The sequence below is a fragment of the Neofelis nebulosa genome, chromosome 8, assembly GCF_028018385.1.
Source record: "Neofelis nebulosa isolate mNeoNeb1 chromosome 8, mNeoNeb1.pri, whole genome shotgun sequence".
In the NCBI taxonomy this organism is placed as follows: Eukaryota; Metazoa; Chordata; class Mammalia; order Carnivora; family Felidae; genus Neofelis; species Neofelis nebulosa.
Window position 1 is genome coordinate 47,068,863 of NC_080789.1, and position 20,003 is coordinate 47,088,865.

Consider the following 20,003-nt stretch of genomic DNA (forward strand, 5'->3'; position numbering starts at 1 on the left):
TCTTTGCTTCTCTTATCTGGGAGATTTTTTTTCCCCCCAAGCAAAGCATGAACAGTTGTTAAGTGGAAAATGGAGGCTGAATTTTACATGGCGATTCTTACCTGCTTAATCTTTGGGAATTCAGGTGAGTAGGCTTGCCTCCCTTGGGGCATTTCTCCAATAGCCAGCAGAGGAGTCTCTGTCCTTTGAAGTGTCTGAAATAAGGCGGAAATGGAGCCAGGTCTCCATGGCAGTTTAACCAAAGACGTTGAGGAGGGGGAATAAAAGGAGCCGGCTCTGTCCACTCTGCTGAGACTTTTCTCTGAAAGAAAATAAATGGCCTCCTCTTGTCCTCCTAATAACTCGGAGAGCTCCTGAAATGGCATCTTTATAGGAGACAGTGAAGCACCTTGAGGAGAAACTGATTTATGTGGCAGTCTGTGGCATTCTCCATGTTTTTTCCTTATCAGGTTATAGTTTTGTTTTTTGTGTATGTTAAAGAAGGAAAATATAAGGAGATATAACTAAAGGGGGTGAAGAAGTGAGGTGTGTTTTATTTGGAAGTTGCTATTTGGAAGGAACGTCTGAATATTTTCATGGGAGAGTAGAGCAAATTAAGTAAAAGCTCAGAAAATGGTTTCTGATCCTGAACATTGCACTTTTTAATACTGATGTTTAATAATTGGATGTTTAATTTTTTTTTTGTCAAGAAATGCTGGGTTTTTTTGTTTTGTTTGAGATTGTCACAATATAGAGAAATGCTTCTCTCCAGGACTGTAAGAAGTTGTATTTGTGATCAATACGTTCACTGGTCACTATTAGCTAAGAAGGTTTAGAGGGGTGGGAAAATTTGTTTTACTTTTGTTTTGTTTTGAGATGAATACATCTAATTTTTAAACATGTATCCAAACTATGTAATTTATGTAAAAATACTACTGCAGTGCTAACTTAAGAATTGGAAAAAGGGGTGCTTTTTTAGAATGGGGGATGGTGATGAGATGGAAAGAGTATAATGGTCAAAAGGGGAATGGAGCTTTTTATAACTTCAGTGTATTTAATAATTGGGCTAAAATATCACACCATATTCTTTGGATGGTTTGGTGTCTTTTTCAAGCTTCCTTTTATTATTTCAGTGGAAGTGTGTTTTCTTCCCTAAACCATGTGAAAGTAAAAGAAGGGAGCGAAGTATGACATTTTAACAGTTTGACAATGTCAGCCTTGGGATTTTAAATCACGTGTGTTGAATCTGGGACTATTCACTCGAAATGATAGTAATAGCAAAAGACAAGTAAACCTTGTATTTTCACTGGACTGATTTGCGGGTGGGATGTTTTGTTTTCTGATGGGCCTTATAATTTTCTACATAGTACTTTATGAGTATCTCATCTTCCAGAGGGGTTTCAGATTGTCCATGTCCATAAACAAGAGTGCCTTTCCAAAAATAAGAGAGTGGTGGTGGGTTTGTGCAATGGGACCAGCCAGAACCAGCAGTGGATGTGGACTGAGGATGGAAAACTCCTTCATGTTAAATCTGCTCTGTGCCTGGGCATCTCCAGCTCTTCTCGTGGCCCTTCCCTACCAGCTGTCTCTACCCACTGCTACCAGGCACCCCGATGGACTTGCCATGAGCAGGAAGGGTTCCTTGAGGTGGAAAATACCTCTCTCTTTCTCAAGAAACAAGGCTCCAAGGTAGTGGTCAAGAAGGACAGGAAATACCTCCATAGCTGGATGAAAATTGATGTCAACAAGGAGGGAAAACCAGTGAATGGAAGCCTGTGCTTAAAAAAAGGTGAGCTATTCTTTTCAGAATTGATTCTGAAAGTTCTTCTGCTCAATGTTGTTTGTTTGTTTGTTTCACATTAAAGGGATATCTTTTTACCTCAACACAATGCCTATCTATGGCACATTCATAAGCTAATGGGAATGGATCATGTGGTTCCCACTGATGTGGAAAACTTCATTATCCTTGTTAAATAAGCCCTCCTCATTAAATTAGCCCAACATCTTTCCTTTTACCTCTTACTTTTCCTTCCCTTCTTTCCTTGCTTCTTTTATTAATTAAACAAACATTTATTGAGTTTCTCTTTTGTACCACACTGTAGACACTTTGGTTAGATACCATTATATAGGAATATAAATCTAGGCATAAATGCAGCATACATATGTAATGACTAAAGCCAGTGATCAGGAAATTAATAATTCTGCTGATGTAGATAATTCTCTGATTAGGAGGAACTAGTAAAACATCAAAATGGTGTTTGAGAAAGACTGGAAAATACATTGTGCCTTTGCAAATTTTTTGTACTAAAGTTTAGGGGTACAAGAGGTTACATACTTTTGAAATGGTAAGAACCAGTGCATTGTCACAGAGTTTTCTAATTTGTTGACCATTGGTGGATATAATCTAGATGACAGATCCAGTAAAAACTTGTATATACGTGCACAAATTCCTGGTGCAGCACACAGTTCAGTCCTGTGCTGGGGATTTTATTGTGGATACAGCTTAATTTTCTATTTTACTTAATCATTTTATTGCTTATTTACTCCTATAGTAGAGATATGCTTTAGGAATTCATGAAAGATAAAACTAATAGAATCATTAGATATTAGGTACAAATGGACCTTGTAAGTCACTGGAGAAATTCTCTAGAAAAGAAGCCCATCATTGAGGAGATTGCAATTTATCAAGGTTGAGTGAATTATCCCAGATTAATTGGTGGCAAAGGTCTGATTGGAACCCAAATGTCTTAATTCCCTGTCCAGTGTACTTTCCATTATACAGTGTTTTGCAAATGCTTAACCACAGAATTTTGCCCAGTTGACTACATAAGAATCTGACCTGGGGGAGGAGAAGCAATCTCTGCCATCATTTCTTCTCCCCTACCACCTTCAAGATTCTGTTTCAAGAAATTTGGACTAAAACCTGATTTTTTTTTAAGTCCCCCAGATAATTTTGATCCATAACCCCATTTGGGGATCAGCATTCACTGTACTTTTAAATCTTTTTATTAAGTGTTTATGTTTGAGGCTCCTATGAGTTTTTTCACGATGCTGATCCCTTGGACAGCTTTCTGCCACTCCATGTTGTAAATTAAGTAAGAGTTTAATTAGATGCTAACTGAATGCAATGGGCTTTTCTACAATAGAAGTTGAATATTACAGTCTTGGTCTTTTTTTATTGTTAATTTTTTTTAACTTTTTTTTTTTTTTTTTTTTGAGAGAGAGAGTGGAAGAATACATGCACAGGAGCAAGGGAGGGGCAGAGGGAGAGGGAGAGAGAGAGAAACCCAAGCAGGCTGCACTATCAGCACCAAGCCAAACACAGGGCTCAGATTCACAAACAATGAGATCACGACCTGAGTCCAAACCAAGAGTTGGATGCTTAACCAATTGAGCCACCCAAGCGCCCTAACAGTCCTGGTCTTCTTAACTTCTCACTATGAGAATAAAACAAAAATATAAAAGTCAGCTACAGAATTCAAACTTATCAGAGAATATATAGCACAGAACACCAATATGTACAATCCCTTTCATGAGCAAGTTCTTTGGGCAAGGTCTGTCCTAAACACACAGAAACATTATAAATATTCCCATTGTACCATTAAACATAAGAAGTGAGATTCTTTCCCAGCTTCCAATCAAGCCCTAATTAGCAGTATGTTCTTTCACTAGAACTTTTAAAAAGTAAATATGGATTCAGTGGAGAATTGTTCAAGATAGAATATAATTAATGGAAAATGATTTCTTTTGACCTTCATGCAAAACTTGTCCAATGATGATGGACTTCACTTCAGAAGTAAGTGGATGAAATAGACCATTTACAGTTAATCTCTGAATGTGCCATATCCAAAACATGCCCAAGAATGTGGGTTGGAAGAAAAAATAGACTTCTAGAAAAAAGCAGAGTAAAAATTTGCACCATTGTGCTACCAAAAAAAAAAATCTTATATTTGAATACACATGTATAATACTTATGTTTGAACACAATTATAAGTTAACAAATTTTTTCCTCCATCTCAAACTTACTGTTGATTAAAGATACACATGATATCAGTTGACCCGTAGCATGAACGTTCATTGATCTGCTAGAGAATCCACTGTGAAAAATTAAATTACATTTAGATGTTTGCAATGAATGACTCCAAATGACCTTTTTGAAAGACTTGATAACTAAATATGATAATCTGACAGCACCATTATGCATATTGTTCATTCATAAGATATGAACTTTTTAATTAAGTTCTTCAGTAAAAGATAGCGTATCTGTGAAGGTCAAAAATCTGAACTATTTGTTTCATAAAGGAAACATTCATGATATCATTCATGTACTTAAGTAATAATTCCCTAACATCTACTATATGCCAGAGCTTGTGCTACGGGTACCCTACACCAGAGATTCTCAACCCAAGCATCTCATCAGAATCACAGTGGGAACTTTGAAATAATACTAATGCCCAAGCCTCATCCTCTAGGCCAATTGAATTCGGTATCATATTTTAAAAAATTGTTTTTTGTTTATTTATTTTTGAGAGAGAGAGACAGAGCTTGAGTGGGAGAGGGGCAGAGAGAGAAGGAGACACAGAATCTGAAGCAGGCTCCGGGCTCTAAGCTGTCTGCACACAGCCCGACATGGGGCTCGAACTCACAAACCGTGAGATCATGACCTGAACTAAAGTCATTTAACCAACTGAGCCACCCAAGTGCCCCTAGGTATCATGTTCTTTAAATGCTTCTAAGATTATTCTAATGTGCAGCCAAAGTTGAGAATCACTGACTATATCTTATTCTTTACAGTAATGGGAAGTCAGATATGTAAATAATTACAATAGCGTGTAAATTTTATAAAGTTCCCCTTTCTCCACTGTACATTCTTGCCAGTCATATTAAGCAACTGTATTTTAAAAATTAAGGATAATTTAAAATTTGCATATTTTTTACCCAATCCTTTGAGTGTTCACTGGATTTTGTCATAATTTAGCTGTGCCCTGTTCTCATGAAGCTATGTTTTTTTCTTCTTCCTCCCCTTTCCTCAGAGTTCCTCTGTTACAAGGTGAATTGAGGAGGCTTCTGAAGTGAATTAGAGTTCAATGCACGGGAGCCTGGGTGGCTCAGTCAGTTCAGCGACTGACTCTTGATCTCAGTTTATGTTATAATCTCACAGCTCATGAGATCAAGCTCCATGTCGTGCTCTGTGCTGACAGCAATAAGCCTGCTTAGGACTCTCTCTGTCCCTCCCCCACTCGCACACACTCACACGCACACTCTCTCTCAAAATAAATAAACATTTTTAACAATTCAATGAAAAAACTAATGTGTTTTTTGAGAGAAGGATCTATACTAGAGTCATATTTCCTCAAATAATCACTGTCCCTTAAAGAGTACATTGCATGCCTTCATTTTGGATAAAAGAAGAGAACCTGGAGACAGACTCTTTAAAAAAAATGATCCTTTTATAATCAATTTATAAAATTAGACACTAGTAGTTATTATTCTGAGTCTTAAGAGCAATAATGAAAACATTGTCTCCAAAATGCCAATGTATCTGGCTAAAAATTGAAAAAATTCATTCCCTCCATAAATTCTTTTGTCAGTCAGGTGCCAGATATCCAGCTCTTTGGAAACACTTACACCTTTGGCCACGTGTCAATAAAACAAAAAGGTGATTGACAGACTTTCTCAATTTTTCTTCATACATATTGGTGTTATATTGTATAGCTACATCCTTGGAGTCAGTGAATTAAGAGAATGATTTTTAGAAATCCTTTGTGTATAATTTCTCAGTCTTAGTCTATAAATTAACACAAAGCAGTTATCAATAACACAGTAAGAATAAGGAAAAACCAAATTCTGTTCAATAATATTGCAATTTTATGTAATCACACCTTTAAAAAAAAAAAAAAGAAGAATATTACTTTAGGAGTAAAAATGCATTCTGAGGTCCAAATCTCTAATTTACATACTCTTTAAACATAGTAGTTCTAGACCTTCCAGATGAGAGGTGCAAAATGCAGGCCATCACTTGGCTACTTTTTCCAAAGGATGCCAAGTGTCTACTTATAAACAGTTACTTTCACTCAGCTGTGTTTGTATTGAATGCGGAGTAACATTGTATGTAAGATGTCAACTACCCAATCAACATTCTGGTGACATCTACTACAGATTCACTAACTCAAATCTCATATTTACCTAAGGGCAGGAAAATTTTTGCAGACATATTTTCACGTGTCCCTAACATGACCGAGCTAGTGAAATCCCTTAAAGAGATTTCGCTTCTGAAGTAAACCAATTGCTGACAGACTTGATATAACTGCTGGTTAAAGTAATTGTTTAATTGCAGTAACCTGGGTGAGGGAATAAAATGCATTAGCACTGTAATATCCGTATATACTCTTGGGAGAAAGGGTCTTAACAGAAGCTGCTTCCTTTAGTGATTGGTGGGAATGCTTGTAAATAGAGAGAGTTGAGGAAAAAACCAAAACAAAACAACAGTGTCTTTTGTGGGTACAGATCCTACTTTGACCGCATTGCTGCCATTGGGTTTATTTTCTCCTTGCAAGATTATAAAAACATGGGCCTCGCAATTGACCATTTACTTACGGGAGCATTGGAAATCGTATGATCATTGGTTCCTGATATATGATTTACGTGATTATAGAAAAATACCCAGCACGGTATCCAGAGTCCCCCAACCATTTTTAACCTGTGACACGTCAATGAACTTATCAAGGCACATCCATGGTGGTGTATGACTTTCATGGGCCTTTTGTGGGCCCCTTCCTCCATTAAAATAAATAATTAAATAAAATTATTTCATAGATTTTCATGAGCCCCCAAATTCTCATTTTTCCCTATTGTGTAAAAAAACAAATTTAAGCAAACATTTTGACTCTGAAAGTTCTTCCTTTTTTTAAATTTTCTAATTAAATTATTTTTTTTACGTCATGGGCCCTTGGTACTGTGCCTATTGTGCTGAATGGACAAGTCAGCTGGGGGCACACCAAGTTATTCACCCACTTTCCGTCTTCCATTTTCCTGACCTTGCTTAAGTAGTACCTGCCTCAGCATCCCTCTCTCACAGCCTAGTAGCAATGAATTTAAAAGCCATTCTTTCTCCCCCATCCAGCATAGTTTCCTTGTACCCACCATCTAATATATATCCATGTCCCCAAAGAAAACATAGGACATTAGGATAAACCAGGCACATCTTCCTAACGCAACTCGGAGTATAGTAGTTGAATAATAATTGGCTATTGAAAAGTATTGCTTTCATTAAGTTTTCATTTTTTTTTTTTTTACTTTAAATGTTTTACCATGCTCTGCTTTGATGTTTCCCTATGCCATGTCAACTTCCACTTAACTTTTCTTTATTTCTAATCTTGGCTCTTAAGTCTGTAAAAAAAAAATTGACCTCTGAAATTCTCTGATTTGTTATGTCGCCCATTGTTTACAAATTCCCCCTCGTTGGTATCTCTTTCCACAAACTTCTCGCATCCTTGTTCACTTTCTCAAATTTTAGATAGGTCTTCTCTTATGCACCCTTTATTTTATTGATTACACTTTCTAAAATGTTATTCTTTTCAGCATTTCTAAAAATTATTTAGTCTATTATAACTCATATCCCTTTCACTTCACTTTATTCTCGCCCAGTCTTGTGGAATATACTTAATGTACAATATATATGCATAAATCTTCCTTTTTCTAAGGTATATTCTGTTTCATTTATTATCTCTTTTGCAGACCTTTTGCCCACTTTTAAAAGGCATATTATATTTGGCATCTTCTTACAGAAAAGAGAGTCCCAATATAGTTGAAATTTTCTATCTCCTAAATAAGTTCTGTCCAAGTTATTCTTTTTTCAGCATGGTTGAAAGTTACTCATATCATTTAAAGGAGGGAAACTAACAGATTGTGTATTTTTATTATCATTACACAAAAATCACATTTGTATTATTAATCATATCTGAGCTACTCATAGACTAATTAATAAACTAAAATACATGTTGCTTTTTTAAAAAATATATTCAAAATATCGTCCTGACCTGGTACAGTCATTGAAAATCATCTTACAGTTGCACTATCTGCAACTTCAGTGCTAAAATCTTTTAAATAGTATCCAGGATGATATACCTTATCTTGAATTGTGTTCTAAGAGGAATTATGCATAAAGTGGAAACAATGTGGCAGCAATAGTACAATAAAGCTTTTAAAAATAGCTTCAACATATTGTTCCATTGTGTAAGAACTTTTCCTTGCATTTGTCAAAACACATCTTGCTCTTTCGTGAACTGTAAAATGCATATACCTTTTTAAAGAATGTCAGAAGAATTTATAGATACCAAAACATTCAAGGATATACTATTTTCAATATAATTTCATAGCACCCATTTCAACAGAGTTCAGGAGATGAAAAGATCAGCATATTTTGATTGCTGTATATATTTCTAGAATGGATTTTCTTGCCTCCCATCTACTTTAAACCCTTCAATACCCACGTAAAGAATGATTAGAATTCAGTTTGGCTCATATTGAGTATATGGATAAAACCTTATAGTTAGATATATATTACAATCGCTGAGAAACTTGTTAGACATGCAGGTGCTGGGTCCCACACCAAATCTCCTAGTGAAGGGCCAAGCCTTCAATATTCTAAAAAGCTCCAAAGGGGATTCTGATGCCTACCACAGTTTGCAGGCCACTGCTTTAAAACACACGAAATTTGGAAACTAAATGTTAAGACTAAAGCTTCTTTCCTGCTTCTGAAATAGCACAGGTTAAAAACACAGTGACAAAATGAAGGGGTACCGACCTTAGATATTCTTTTTTTTTTTTTTCCTCTTTAGAAAAAAAGGTAGTGGTCTAAAATGTAAAATGGACTTGTTTGGAGTGTTTTAAAAATACACTTAGAAGGTTAAACACAATTTCAGAAGACTGATTTTTTTTCCATAAGATGTTCCAAAGCTACATGTGATGGTAATAAGCTATGTTACTTACACAGAAATTGCAAGAGTGTTTTGATCATTTATCTAATTTGGGGAGATTCTTGTTTCATCCATTGAACGAATCATGTAACTTGATGAATAAAAAAAAGTTCTTAGAACAAGAACTTAACCATCTCCTCCTCAGTGAAGAGGAACAAGCATAGGTTGACATGCTAAGACACATAATTACATACTATGTATTTGGAAGTTTGTTTTTGTCTTAACCCCATAATTAAATTTTTTTGAGGGTCTAAAAGCTAAAAATGTCATAGGTGGTAATCAACTCAGAGGACCGGCATTGGTCAAAGCCCAAAAATAACTAAAATACCAATCGCTACGTACAGAAAATTTTATACCCCAACAATAGACAAATGTCTTCTTGAAGGAACATTCAAGCACTTAATTCAATTAAGACTGCAAAATTAGGGCTGCTTTTTGGAGTTTATTATAAAGGAATATTGCTAATAGAACAATTGGGTTTGTCATATAGAAAACATCCCAGGGATAAATAAATCTGGTCTATGTTCAGGGTAGTAACCTGGGTGCAATGGCAATGGCATATGATTCAGAAGGGAAAAACAAACAGAAACTAACAGGAATGTCCAAAAATCTATTAAAGTCTAGGCCTAGTAGATATACAGGTAGGTTTGCCAGCTATAATACAGAACATTCAATTACATTTGAATTTTAGATAAATGACAACGTTTTAATGTCAGTACATTCCCAGTATAATATGTAACATATAATATAACCTTTGTAATATTATATATTTGACATATGCTAAATATTCTGAATTATTAGTTATTTATTGGAAACTCCAATTTAACTGGGCATCATATATTTTTATTTGCTAAACCTGGCAACCCCATGTACAGGGTACTTTGCACAACTTTCCACATCTCAAAGAAAGGGTGCTTAATACAGTCATGATTATTTCGTTAACCTTTAAGAGAATTGGTGATATTTTTTTATCTTACTAAATTTTAAAAATACTTTTTCCATTTCTATCCTCTTTTCTGTGCCTTATCCCTCTCTTCTTTATATATGCTATCATACAAAATATGTCCACTGAAATTGGAATGGAAATAAATGAGATTCAAAAGAGGGCTCAGAAAGGTGGACCAGAACAGGGAAAATGCAATCCTTCACATAGAACTTCACCTAGCACATAGTAGTTGCTTAAGAAATAGTTGGTTGAATGAACCACTAAAGGAGTAGTAAAAAATAAAATCTTCCTTCTGCCAGTTTTTAAACCAGAAACTTTTCAAAATTATAGTTATCTAACTGGGCAAGATTTTATATCCTAGGAAACTGTGACACATAATGAAACTGATAGAAGCATCTAAACATACCCCTCAGTCCATAATTTACAGTCCTTTCCAACGCTTCCTTTAATACGATTGTTCTCCAGGTCTTGTTAATTGAAGTGTGGTCCAAAGACCATCAACACCAGCATTGGCATGCCCTGAGAACTTGTGAGGAATGCGGTCTCTGACAACTTTTACTCAACCAGAATTTGTATGTTAGCGAGATCCCCAACAGATGGAGAGCACGTTTTAAAATTATGGTTAGGTGAACCTAATTTGCAAATCGATTATTTTTAAGTATTGGCAATTCAGCCTTGCAAAGTAAAGCTATACATTAATCTCACCAGTTCATAAGTTTTAAATCAATTACAGAAGATAGGGAGCTCAAACTACAACTGTCCCAGGATTTGGTGCTCACACAATTAGGAGTGGAAACAGTTGGCTCTGTGGTAAAAGAAAGTCATTGCTTTCCCAGGAATCGTCCACCTGCATGATGAAGCTAGGCAAGTTGTTAGCAGTGATTCTCAGCCTGGCATTCTGTCCAATGACCCCTTTGAGAAGTTGAATGAAAGCTATGAAAGTCTCCCACAAGAAAAAAGTATACACGGACATATATTTAGGATGAGGCATAAAGTTTTTCGAGATTCATGGACCCCCTGAAGCCAATTTCATGACTCCCTAAATGCTCAGAGAGTAAATTTAATTCTATCTTCTACACAGAACTGAGGTTTTCTGGTAGCGGTTTCTACAACTCCCCTGACCCTATGATAGATGGCCAAAGGATGGGTGGACTGGAAATTAGCATTGTCACACTCCAAGATCTTGAATTTTTCATATAACTGAAGCTCATCCACATGCCTGTTATGAAACAGGCCTGCTTTTTCTGAAGTCAAATTGCTTTTATGTGAAGACTCCACAAAACACGAAGGTAATTTTAGCAACTGTCCTTTCTTTCCCTCAGCTGGCCTGGGAGCAGAAGTTTCGGTAAGGAGCGCTAGAAACACGGCTCCACCCCAAATCCCCACCACTTTTAATGCAGTTCCATATAGCCCGGAACACCTTATTAGGAATACCACAGAGGCCTTCACCAGAAGTACAACAGAACACGACAGCCGCCACAGCAGACAGACACAGCACCCCAGTCTGCAGACGACTGGAATGACTGAGACATCTTGGGTCCCCTGGACTACTCGGCCCTTCTCCAGCACCACTGAAGAGGTAAGGGGAGAATGGGTGTGGGGCGTGGTTTGTAACGGTCTCAGAAAGCCCGCTGCTTGACAAGATCTGCTCTGCTAGAATTGCCACTACTCAAATGTGTGATTAGGTACTCTGTGTCCTAGCTGCTAATTATGCATGGTGCATTCTGTGCAATGAAAAACTCTTTGAGATAGGACGAAGGGAAAGACAATCAGGCCGCAATGTCAAAACTGCACTCCTGCAGGTTGGCCACATTTCTGAACCAAAGTCAGTCTTCATAGTCTTATGCATAACCTAAAAACAAGAAATAGAAATTAAAATCAGTGTTTTGCAGATTCCTCTGATTGTATGCCACAATCATTTATGCTCATAAGGGAGTGGAAAGAGTCACAAAGCAATGGAAGATTCAGGAATCACTATGACTGATTTGCGAACATGGTCAAATATGCAAAGTCACATACCAATTCTACATCAGCAGCCACAAAAGGGCAGATAAGTTTAATGGCTGGGGGAGCAGCAACAGTGCAGTCGTAGAGTCTGCTCACGGAGTATTTCAGTTCATCCCTTCCGTTCTGCTTCCCACTCAGGGCTTTAGGCCACCGTTTTAGGCAATAATAGTGTAACTGCAAAAGTGCAATTTGCAAAGACAAATCAAAATTGCTGCTTCATTTGCAAGTGTTTAGCTGTTTCCTAATAAGCAAACCAAAAACAATTGGAAGAAAGTAAAAGCCCAACACTAGGCATATGACTTAACGCCCCTTTAGTGCTCTGGTTTCTTTCCCCTTGTGCAGAATTTAATATTGCATGTGGTTCCTGAGTAGTAAGCACCTACTTCAGTATTGATCACAAAACAAATATAACCAGTATATTGAATAATTTGTGGAACTTTCTTTTTATCTCCAGCCTTCCTTTACTCTAAATCTTCCCTACAAGCTAGTGCTTCCCTTGCCTCTGAACAGAATTTAGGAAGGCCTCATGACTTTTCTGGATGCTCTTGGTTATCTCTTTAAAACTCAACACTCACTCTCAACCCATTAGCAAGGATTATCCAATTCAGGAAGTAACCCAAAGTCTAAATTCAACATAAATCTTAGCTTGTCCTCTCCCTTCACCCCATCCCTTTGGGCTTGACGTAGGTAAAGGGAACCTGTCCAAAACTTCCCACGTCCCACCTAGCTTTTTACCCATCTCTCCTAGTTTGATCATTGTGGTTTCAGACCTGTCTGGGCTTGGAAAGTGGGGAAGGAAAACAGGAAATGAGAGCAGGAGAGCTGGCACTCGAGGTTGCCATCATGAACTGGTGCTGTGCTCTCTCTAAATCTCTAACTCCTAAGCCCTGCCACCCACTGATGCCAGTGAGATTTGCCACTTAGTTTTGAAATTGAATGTCTCTTGGCGGAGCACCTTCTTGTCTCTGCTGAATGTGTCTCAGCCAAAACATCAGTTTGTAAGAGTATCCACGTACATCTGAAAATACATGTGTACATGTAATTTTTTTACACAACTAATACACCAAAAATTAAGTGTATATTTTAAGAATATATAGGATATCTTATATACACATATACCAGTTCAGAAAAGGAAATAAGCACATACTGTACTGATATATATATATATATATATATATATATATATATATCATATAATACATTAAGTATGTCAACTAAGAAACAAGCTGAATAAAACTGTAATAAAAACATACCTGCCTGCACACTCAAGGATTGTCTTTTAGCAAAAAACATTTTCCCATTTTTTTCCCACATTGGGCCATTGTGAAACAAACACAGAAAGAGCTCCTAGAGGCAGCCAGGCTCTACTGTGATGAATCAAGAACATCCAGAGCTTTGCTGCAGGCACCCTTGCCCTTGGGTCAACCCAGCCCTGTGTTATAGAGCTCAACTGATCCAGCCCCATAAGTGGATTTGCAGTCTCTGGTCTTGGTAAATGCACTGCAGGGGTGTATTTTGGGTTTTTTTTATTGTTATTGTTTCTTAGTCTTTTTCCTTTTTTTCTTTTAATGTTTATTCATTTTTGAGAGAGAGAGAGAGAGAGCACAAGTCAGGGAGGAGCTAAGGGAGAGGGGAGACAGAGGATCTGAAGCAGGCTCCCTGCTGACAGCAGAGACCCGATGTGGGGCTTGAACTCATGAACCTGGGGCTCGAGCTCATGAACCATGAGATCATGACCTGAACTGAAGTTCAGTTGGATGCTTAACTGACTGAGTCACCCAGGCGCCCCCTTGGTCTTTTTCTAAAGCGAAATCCTCCGCAATGTTTGTGAGCTCCCAGATGGGGCACCAGAATGACTACGTATCCAGTAGTCATCAAGTCATGACTCATCCCCTAGTTTTTCCTTGAAGCACAGGCAAAATCTTAACTATGTCTTGGGAAGCTGAAGTTCTAAAAGCTATGCTCCTTCCAAAGGCAGTTTCTAAAACTGCAGTTTTCCATGACTCTAATGCTTTAGTTAAGACATCTCTGCTAGATCATCATTTGATTTAGCATGAGCATTTACCTTATAACAGTCAATTACAAACAGCTGTAGTTAGGTATTTTGAAAGGAAAAGTCACGTGGAAGGTAAAATGCTTGTCCTTTGAAAGTAATTTTGAAAGATACTCTATCTCTATACCTAGATATCATTTGACTTGATTGCTTGGAATTCTGTAAAAGGAAAATCTTTGTGTGTCCACTGGGTTTTTTTGTTTTGTTTTTTGGGTTTTTTTTTTGGTTTTTTGTTTTGTTTTGTTTTGTTTTTTATCAGATAGCAACTGGTCTGTGGTGATTTTGGATTGACAGTACAGTTGGGCTGTGAATTGGGGTGGTATATTATCAGGTGGTGATGGGAAAAATCCGAATGTAAGGATAAGGACCGTATTTATTCAGCTTTGAGTCTCCAGCATCTGAACATAGTGCTCAATATGTTATAGAGTTTTTGTAGAAAGGAAAGGAAAAGAAAGATGTGGAATGGAGTGGAGCAAGATGGAGAGGGGAGGGAAGTGGAACAGCATGAAGTGCAGGGGAGTGGCCTGAAGAGGAATGGTATGAAATGGAGTGAAGTGGAGAAGAGTGGACTGGACTGGAATGAAATGGAATGGAGAGGAGTGGAGTGGAGTAGAGCACAGTGCAGGAAAATAGAATAGGGATAATGGAATGGAATTCTGGGGAAATGAATCAATTGAAATGGTATGGAAGTGGGTGGAATTGTTGACTACATGGGTAGCAAATGACCCATCTACTGTCCGTGTCCAGATACGATGGTCATGTTGAATAGCCATGCACATTTTTATTGTACATTTCATTTTAGTGTTTTTAAGTTTGCATGTGTCTAGAGTTTAGTATGTTTAATACATAATAATACATATATTGCTTCATTCAGGAGCTAATTTTCAGTTCCTTTTTCTCCCTTCTAATTCCCCCCGTTTCATCTCTTAATCACCCTTCGATTCCCCACCAAAAAAAATTAGAAGAAAGGGGAAGAGGCATTGATGGCCATGCAATTCAATAGCTTTGGAAAATGCTCATCAACTCAAAGAACATTTTTTGAGGACCTAACTAGTGTCAGAACAGAGTGGTTGAGTCTTTGAGATCAAAGCTCTAACTCTGCTTCTTACTAGCCAGTGACCTGGCAAGTTACTTAAATTCTCTAAGCCTCAGTTTCCTCACCTATAAGAAGGAACTCCCAGCTCTGAGGGCTGCTGCAAGGGTTGGGGGAGACAATACATGCAAAATGCTTACTATAGCACTTGGTCCTTAGCAAGCATTTAGGAAATAGTAGCTCTCATTGCTATTTTCCACTGAGACACAAAGATGAATGGCAAAACTGTTGCCCTGAAGGAACTCACCATCTGCTGTGTGGGGTTGAAGGAAATGGAAATATACACAGGCTCTTATGGAATTCAAAAGCAAGGTTCCTAACTGGTGTGAAGGTTTCAGGGAGTGTCTTCCTGTGAAGGGAATATCTAAATTGAGCCTAAAGAAGAATAGGAGTAACCTAATAAGAGGTAGGAGAGTAGGAAAGAGGGAGACAAAGGAACTGGGTTGGGTGGGATGGAGAGTTAGAAAGTGATTTCAATCTTTACCTAAAATTTGCATTTTCTGATATAATTTATTGTCAAGTTAGCTAACATACAGCATATAGTGTGTTCTTGGTTTCGAGAGTATGTCCCACGATTTATCGCTTTCATACAACACCCAGTGTTCATCCCAACAAGTGCCCTCCTCAATGTCCATCATGCATTTTCCTCTTTCCCCCAGTCTCCTCATCAACCCTCAGTTTGTTCTCTGTATTTAAGTGTCTCTTATGGTTTGCCTCCCTCTCTGTTTGAAACTATTGATGACGATCTGAAATCCGTGTTTTCAAATGGAATCTTCATCCAAAAATAGTCACTAGTTCCTACTTGTTATTTTAATTAGTGAAACTATGAAATTATCTGTCATTCCTTTTGTTCCCAGTCACATGTAGCCACTAGGTAGAATTTAGAACACTTGAGCTGAAGTAGAAATCTAGAGATTTCTAGATTTCTAGATGTTCTAGATGTTCTAGAAATCTAGAACAAGAAGCAAAATACTAAGATTTTATGCTTAGAAATGCTATGTATGTCATTACTACTAATTAGTGTTTATGCAATGACCACAGGGTTCTAGATCCACAAAGAATGAATTGGGGTTGGAACATGGGGCTGGGAACGGGGGTGGAGATGACCCAAAACATTTCAAAGAGAAAGTGGCTTGTCTTTGTGTCTTTCCCTTTCATCACCAGTCTCTGAGTTACAAGGAGTGAAACATGAAGAGACACTGTACAAAGTCTGCAAAGAAAAGAATCTAAGAGACAAAAATAATATCTAAGATTAGTATGCCAGGAACTATGCTAAGCAATCTCATATACTCTGGGAGGTGGGTACTTGTATCTATTTTCCATCACTGTATAACAAACCAAATCTTAGTAATTTGTAAAAAAATGACAGTTTTCTATTTCTCGTGATTTTGTTGATTAGCTGGGTGATTCTTCTGCCGGTTTCACCTGCACTCACTCTCGAAGCTGCATTTAGCTTAGAGGGTAAACTGAGCTAGAAGATTGACAAGAGGCTCTCTTTACATGACTAGCAGTCAGGGTTGGCTGCAGGAAAGGGTGACTCGGTTCTTCTCCATCTGGCCTCTCTTCCTCTAGTAAGCTACCCAACTTCTTCACATGATGCTTCAGGGAAGTTTTGTAAGAAGGCAAAGGGCCTCTTGAGGCCTGGGTTCTGAAATCACACAACATCACTTCTGCCACATTCTATTGATCAGTGCAGTCACAAGCCAGGCCAGCACTGAAGGAAGGGAAAATAGACCTCCTCTTTTGATAGGAAGAGCTGAAAGTCACATTGCAAAGGGCCACACACCTCGGGTGGCAGGAACTTATGGTCATTAAACAGTCTACCGTGGTATTTATTATTCTTGTTGCTATTGTTATTATTATTATTATTTTGCAGATGCCTAGCTTAGGCGTAAAAGCTCAAGGATTGGAGGTCAAATGATTAGAAAAGAGCAGAACAAGATGAGCTCACACACCCATACACATACCTCCATACCGTGTCACTTTATTCTCTTACCTAGAGTTCGTTTTAGTGAAGATAAATGCCAAGGAGAACATAGTTAGAAATAATTACTAGTAACGCTACTGCAAAGTTGTCCTAGTTTCTTTGGGAGGAGAATTTTCCTTACTTTTCTCCTTTCTCCACTTTCCTCAAATCCTTGCCTGTCCATTGTGAGGGGGTCTGTCTTTGGAAGGCTGTAGATTTGGGTCAATACTTGGCTTGAAAACTAACTCTGTCCCTCTCCCTTGCTCTCTCTCCCTCACCCTAGACATGAATTAAATAAACTAACACCAGTCATGTGCCTAGAGTAGGGCTGAAAAATCCTGTGTAGTTACTGTTAGCTGCTGTTGTTATTCTACCATTGATAGTATTTTGTGGCTGTGTGTGTCTTCACAAGGACAAGGCTGGTGAAACAAGAAGCTAGTCTACCATATGAGTTAGGAAATACCTAAACCGGTTGTTCTCAAAGTATGGACCCCAGACTGAGAACTCATTAGAAATGCAACCACTTGTCTACGGCCATAACACCCTGAACGCACCCGATCTCGTCTGATCTCGGAAGTTAAGCAGGGTCGGGCCTGGTTAGTACTTGGATGGGAGAAATGCAACCACTTGGGCCCTACCCTAGACCTACTGATTCAGAAACTCTGGTGGGGAGGGCCCAGCAATCTGTGTTTTAACAAGCCCTCCAAGTCACATGGATGCACTTGATGTTCAAGAACCACTGACCTAGGGGACGCCTGGGTGGCTCAGTTGGTTGAGTGCCCAATTTCAGCTCAAGCCATTATCTTGCAGTCTGTGAGTTTGAGCCCCACATCTGGCTCACTGCTATCAGCACAGAGCCCACTTTGGATCCTCTGTCCCCTTCTCTCTGTCCTTCCTGACTTGTGCTCTCTCAAAAATAAATAAACATTAAAAACAAAACAAAACAAAACACTGACCTAGAAAAATTTGGTCCCTGACCAATGTCTCCCTCTCAGGCTTCTAGATGCCTTGGTTTCCCAAAATTGATGGCACTTTTGTGCCTTGTGGGGGTGGGGCAGTGTGCTATAAAAGCTAAATAATCAGGGAATGGAAATTAATTTATCTAATTACAGCCTCCTGCTATTCCTTCACAGAGCGTACATCCTGTAAGGAATGGCGCCCGGGTGGGTACGTGGAGGCTGGGAAGACAGGGAACTGCTGCAAGACCCGGGTCTTTGTGGTAATTAAAAAAGGATGTTGCCAGGCGCACGGTTCCACCGTGAGTGACAGGACGTGGTAGTACAACACGGGCTGCGTTCCAGCCCCCGGGCACACCCTCAGCCAGGCATCCCCATATAGATAAAGATACATAAATATACACTGCGTCTCTGTGCACGGGCACAATTGCAGATGAAGCTGGATGGAGGTGTCAGATGTGTGCCCTGCGTATGCCAGCCATTTGCTACGGGCAAGGTGAGACTGGCAGGACCGGGGGCAGCAGGAAGTAGGTCTGCACACAGGGGGGGGGGGGGGTGGGGGGGGGAGGGAGACCCCGGTTGGGGTTTGGGGCACAGGGGGAAGAATCAAATGTGAAGAAGTGGCATCCAAAGGGTGGGCCTTGGACTTCACTTTAGCTTCAAAATCTGACCAGCTTCTGTCTGTTGAGTAGTGGCGGTGCACTCTTTTTTTTTTTTTTTTTTTTTTTAACGTTAACAGCGTGCGAGTTGGGGAGGTGCAGAGAGAGAGGGAGATACAGAATCCAAAGCAGGCTCCAGGCTCACAGAGCTGTCAGCACAGAGCCCCGAGTGGGGCCCCAACCCAAGAACCACAAGATCATGACTTAAGCTTAACCCACTGAGCCACCCAGGCACCCCTGAGCAGTGGACTCTTAAGAGCCGTCCAATCTGGACCCCTTTTCAGCCATGTGACCTTGGTGGAGACGGTGTGGTACAGTGGTAAAAAGTAGGGGTCCCATGTCTGAGAAACCTGAGTTAAATCTCTGTGGTGGCATCTACTGGTTACTCAACTCCAGTCATAATTGCTTCCACTTCAAAATAAGGATGACTAAGGGTACTCTGCCTTATAACACAGGGTGAGGATTAAAATCTGAGTAGCCAAAGTGCTTAGTACACTGGCTCCAGGAGATAAGGATTCAATAACTGTAGCAATCAACACCAACTTCTTGTTCCTGCTTCATTATCCCTGCCCTGCCTGCCTCACGGAGTTGTAAGAACCAGATACGCTGACATTATTACGTGAAAACGCTTTGAGGGGGATAAGATGTTAGGCATGCATTAAAAAGTGTTCCCGAGGGGCGCCTGGGTGGCGCAGTCGGTTGGGCGTCCGACTTCAGCCAGGTCACGATCTCGCGGTCCGTGAGTTCGAGCCCCGCGTCAGGCTCTGGGCTGATGGCTCGGAGCCTGGAGCCTGTTTCCGATTCTGTGTCTCCCTCTCTCTCTGCCCCTCCCCCGTTCATGCTCTGTCTCTCTCTGTCCCAAAAATAAATTAAAAACGTTGAAAAAAAAACTTAAAAAAAAAAAAAATGTTCCCGATTGGTGCTGATTCTGCTAAGTAACCATAAATCTTGTCTGGAGGCACACCTTCTTCTTCCCCTCCCCACCCTGCCCCTGCTCGGGCCTGGGAGAGGGATCGCGTTTCCTCAGTTCATGAATAGCCATTGTGGTGCCGCTCTGGGTTTAACAGTTCTGTGTTTCCTTCCATTTGGCCTTCAAAGAGATCACAGCCCACTGTGAGCCTCCAAATAAGTAACAAGGCAAATGCAGAAAATCCCCACTTCCGTACACCTCCATCAAGTCTGGGGCGACCTCCTTTATTGTGTTACTTACAGCATAGAGGGGACGTGCCCCACTGCCACCACTATTCTGTGGCCAGAACTAAAGATAGGACGACACTCCCCCTTTATTGAGGCAAGCACCCAGAAGGAGGAGTGCAAAGATGTAGCAAAAAAACAAAAACAGAAAACCCTAATCTTTCCTCCTGAA

At 39.3% G+C, this 20,003-nt stretch overlaps 1 protein-coding gene across 3 annotated transcripts in view; it reads left to right on the forward strand.

The window, feature by feature from the left end:
- PTPRB (protein tyrosine phosphatase receptor type B) overlaps positions 1 to 20,003 on the forward strand; it is a 118,391-nt gene continuing 98,388 nt past the window's right edge. For 2 of the 3 annotated variants that reach the window (XM_058742044.1, XM_058742043.1), the window contains exons 1-3: positions 1 to 124; positions 1,373 to 1,768; positions 11,226 to 11,482. In XM_058742044.1, coding sequence (XP_058598027.1) covers positions 70 to 124; positions 1,373 to 1,768; positions 11,226 to 11,482 — 708 coding nt within the window. In that variant the 5' untranslated portion in view covers positions 1 to 69. The remainder of the gene's footprint in view (positions 125 to 1,372; positions 1,769 to 11,225; positions 11,483 to 20,003) is intronic. The other variant, XM_058742045.1, reaches the window with a different exon arrangement.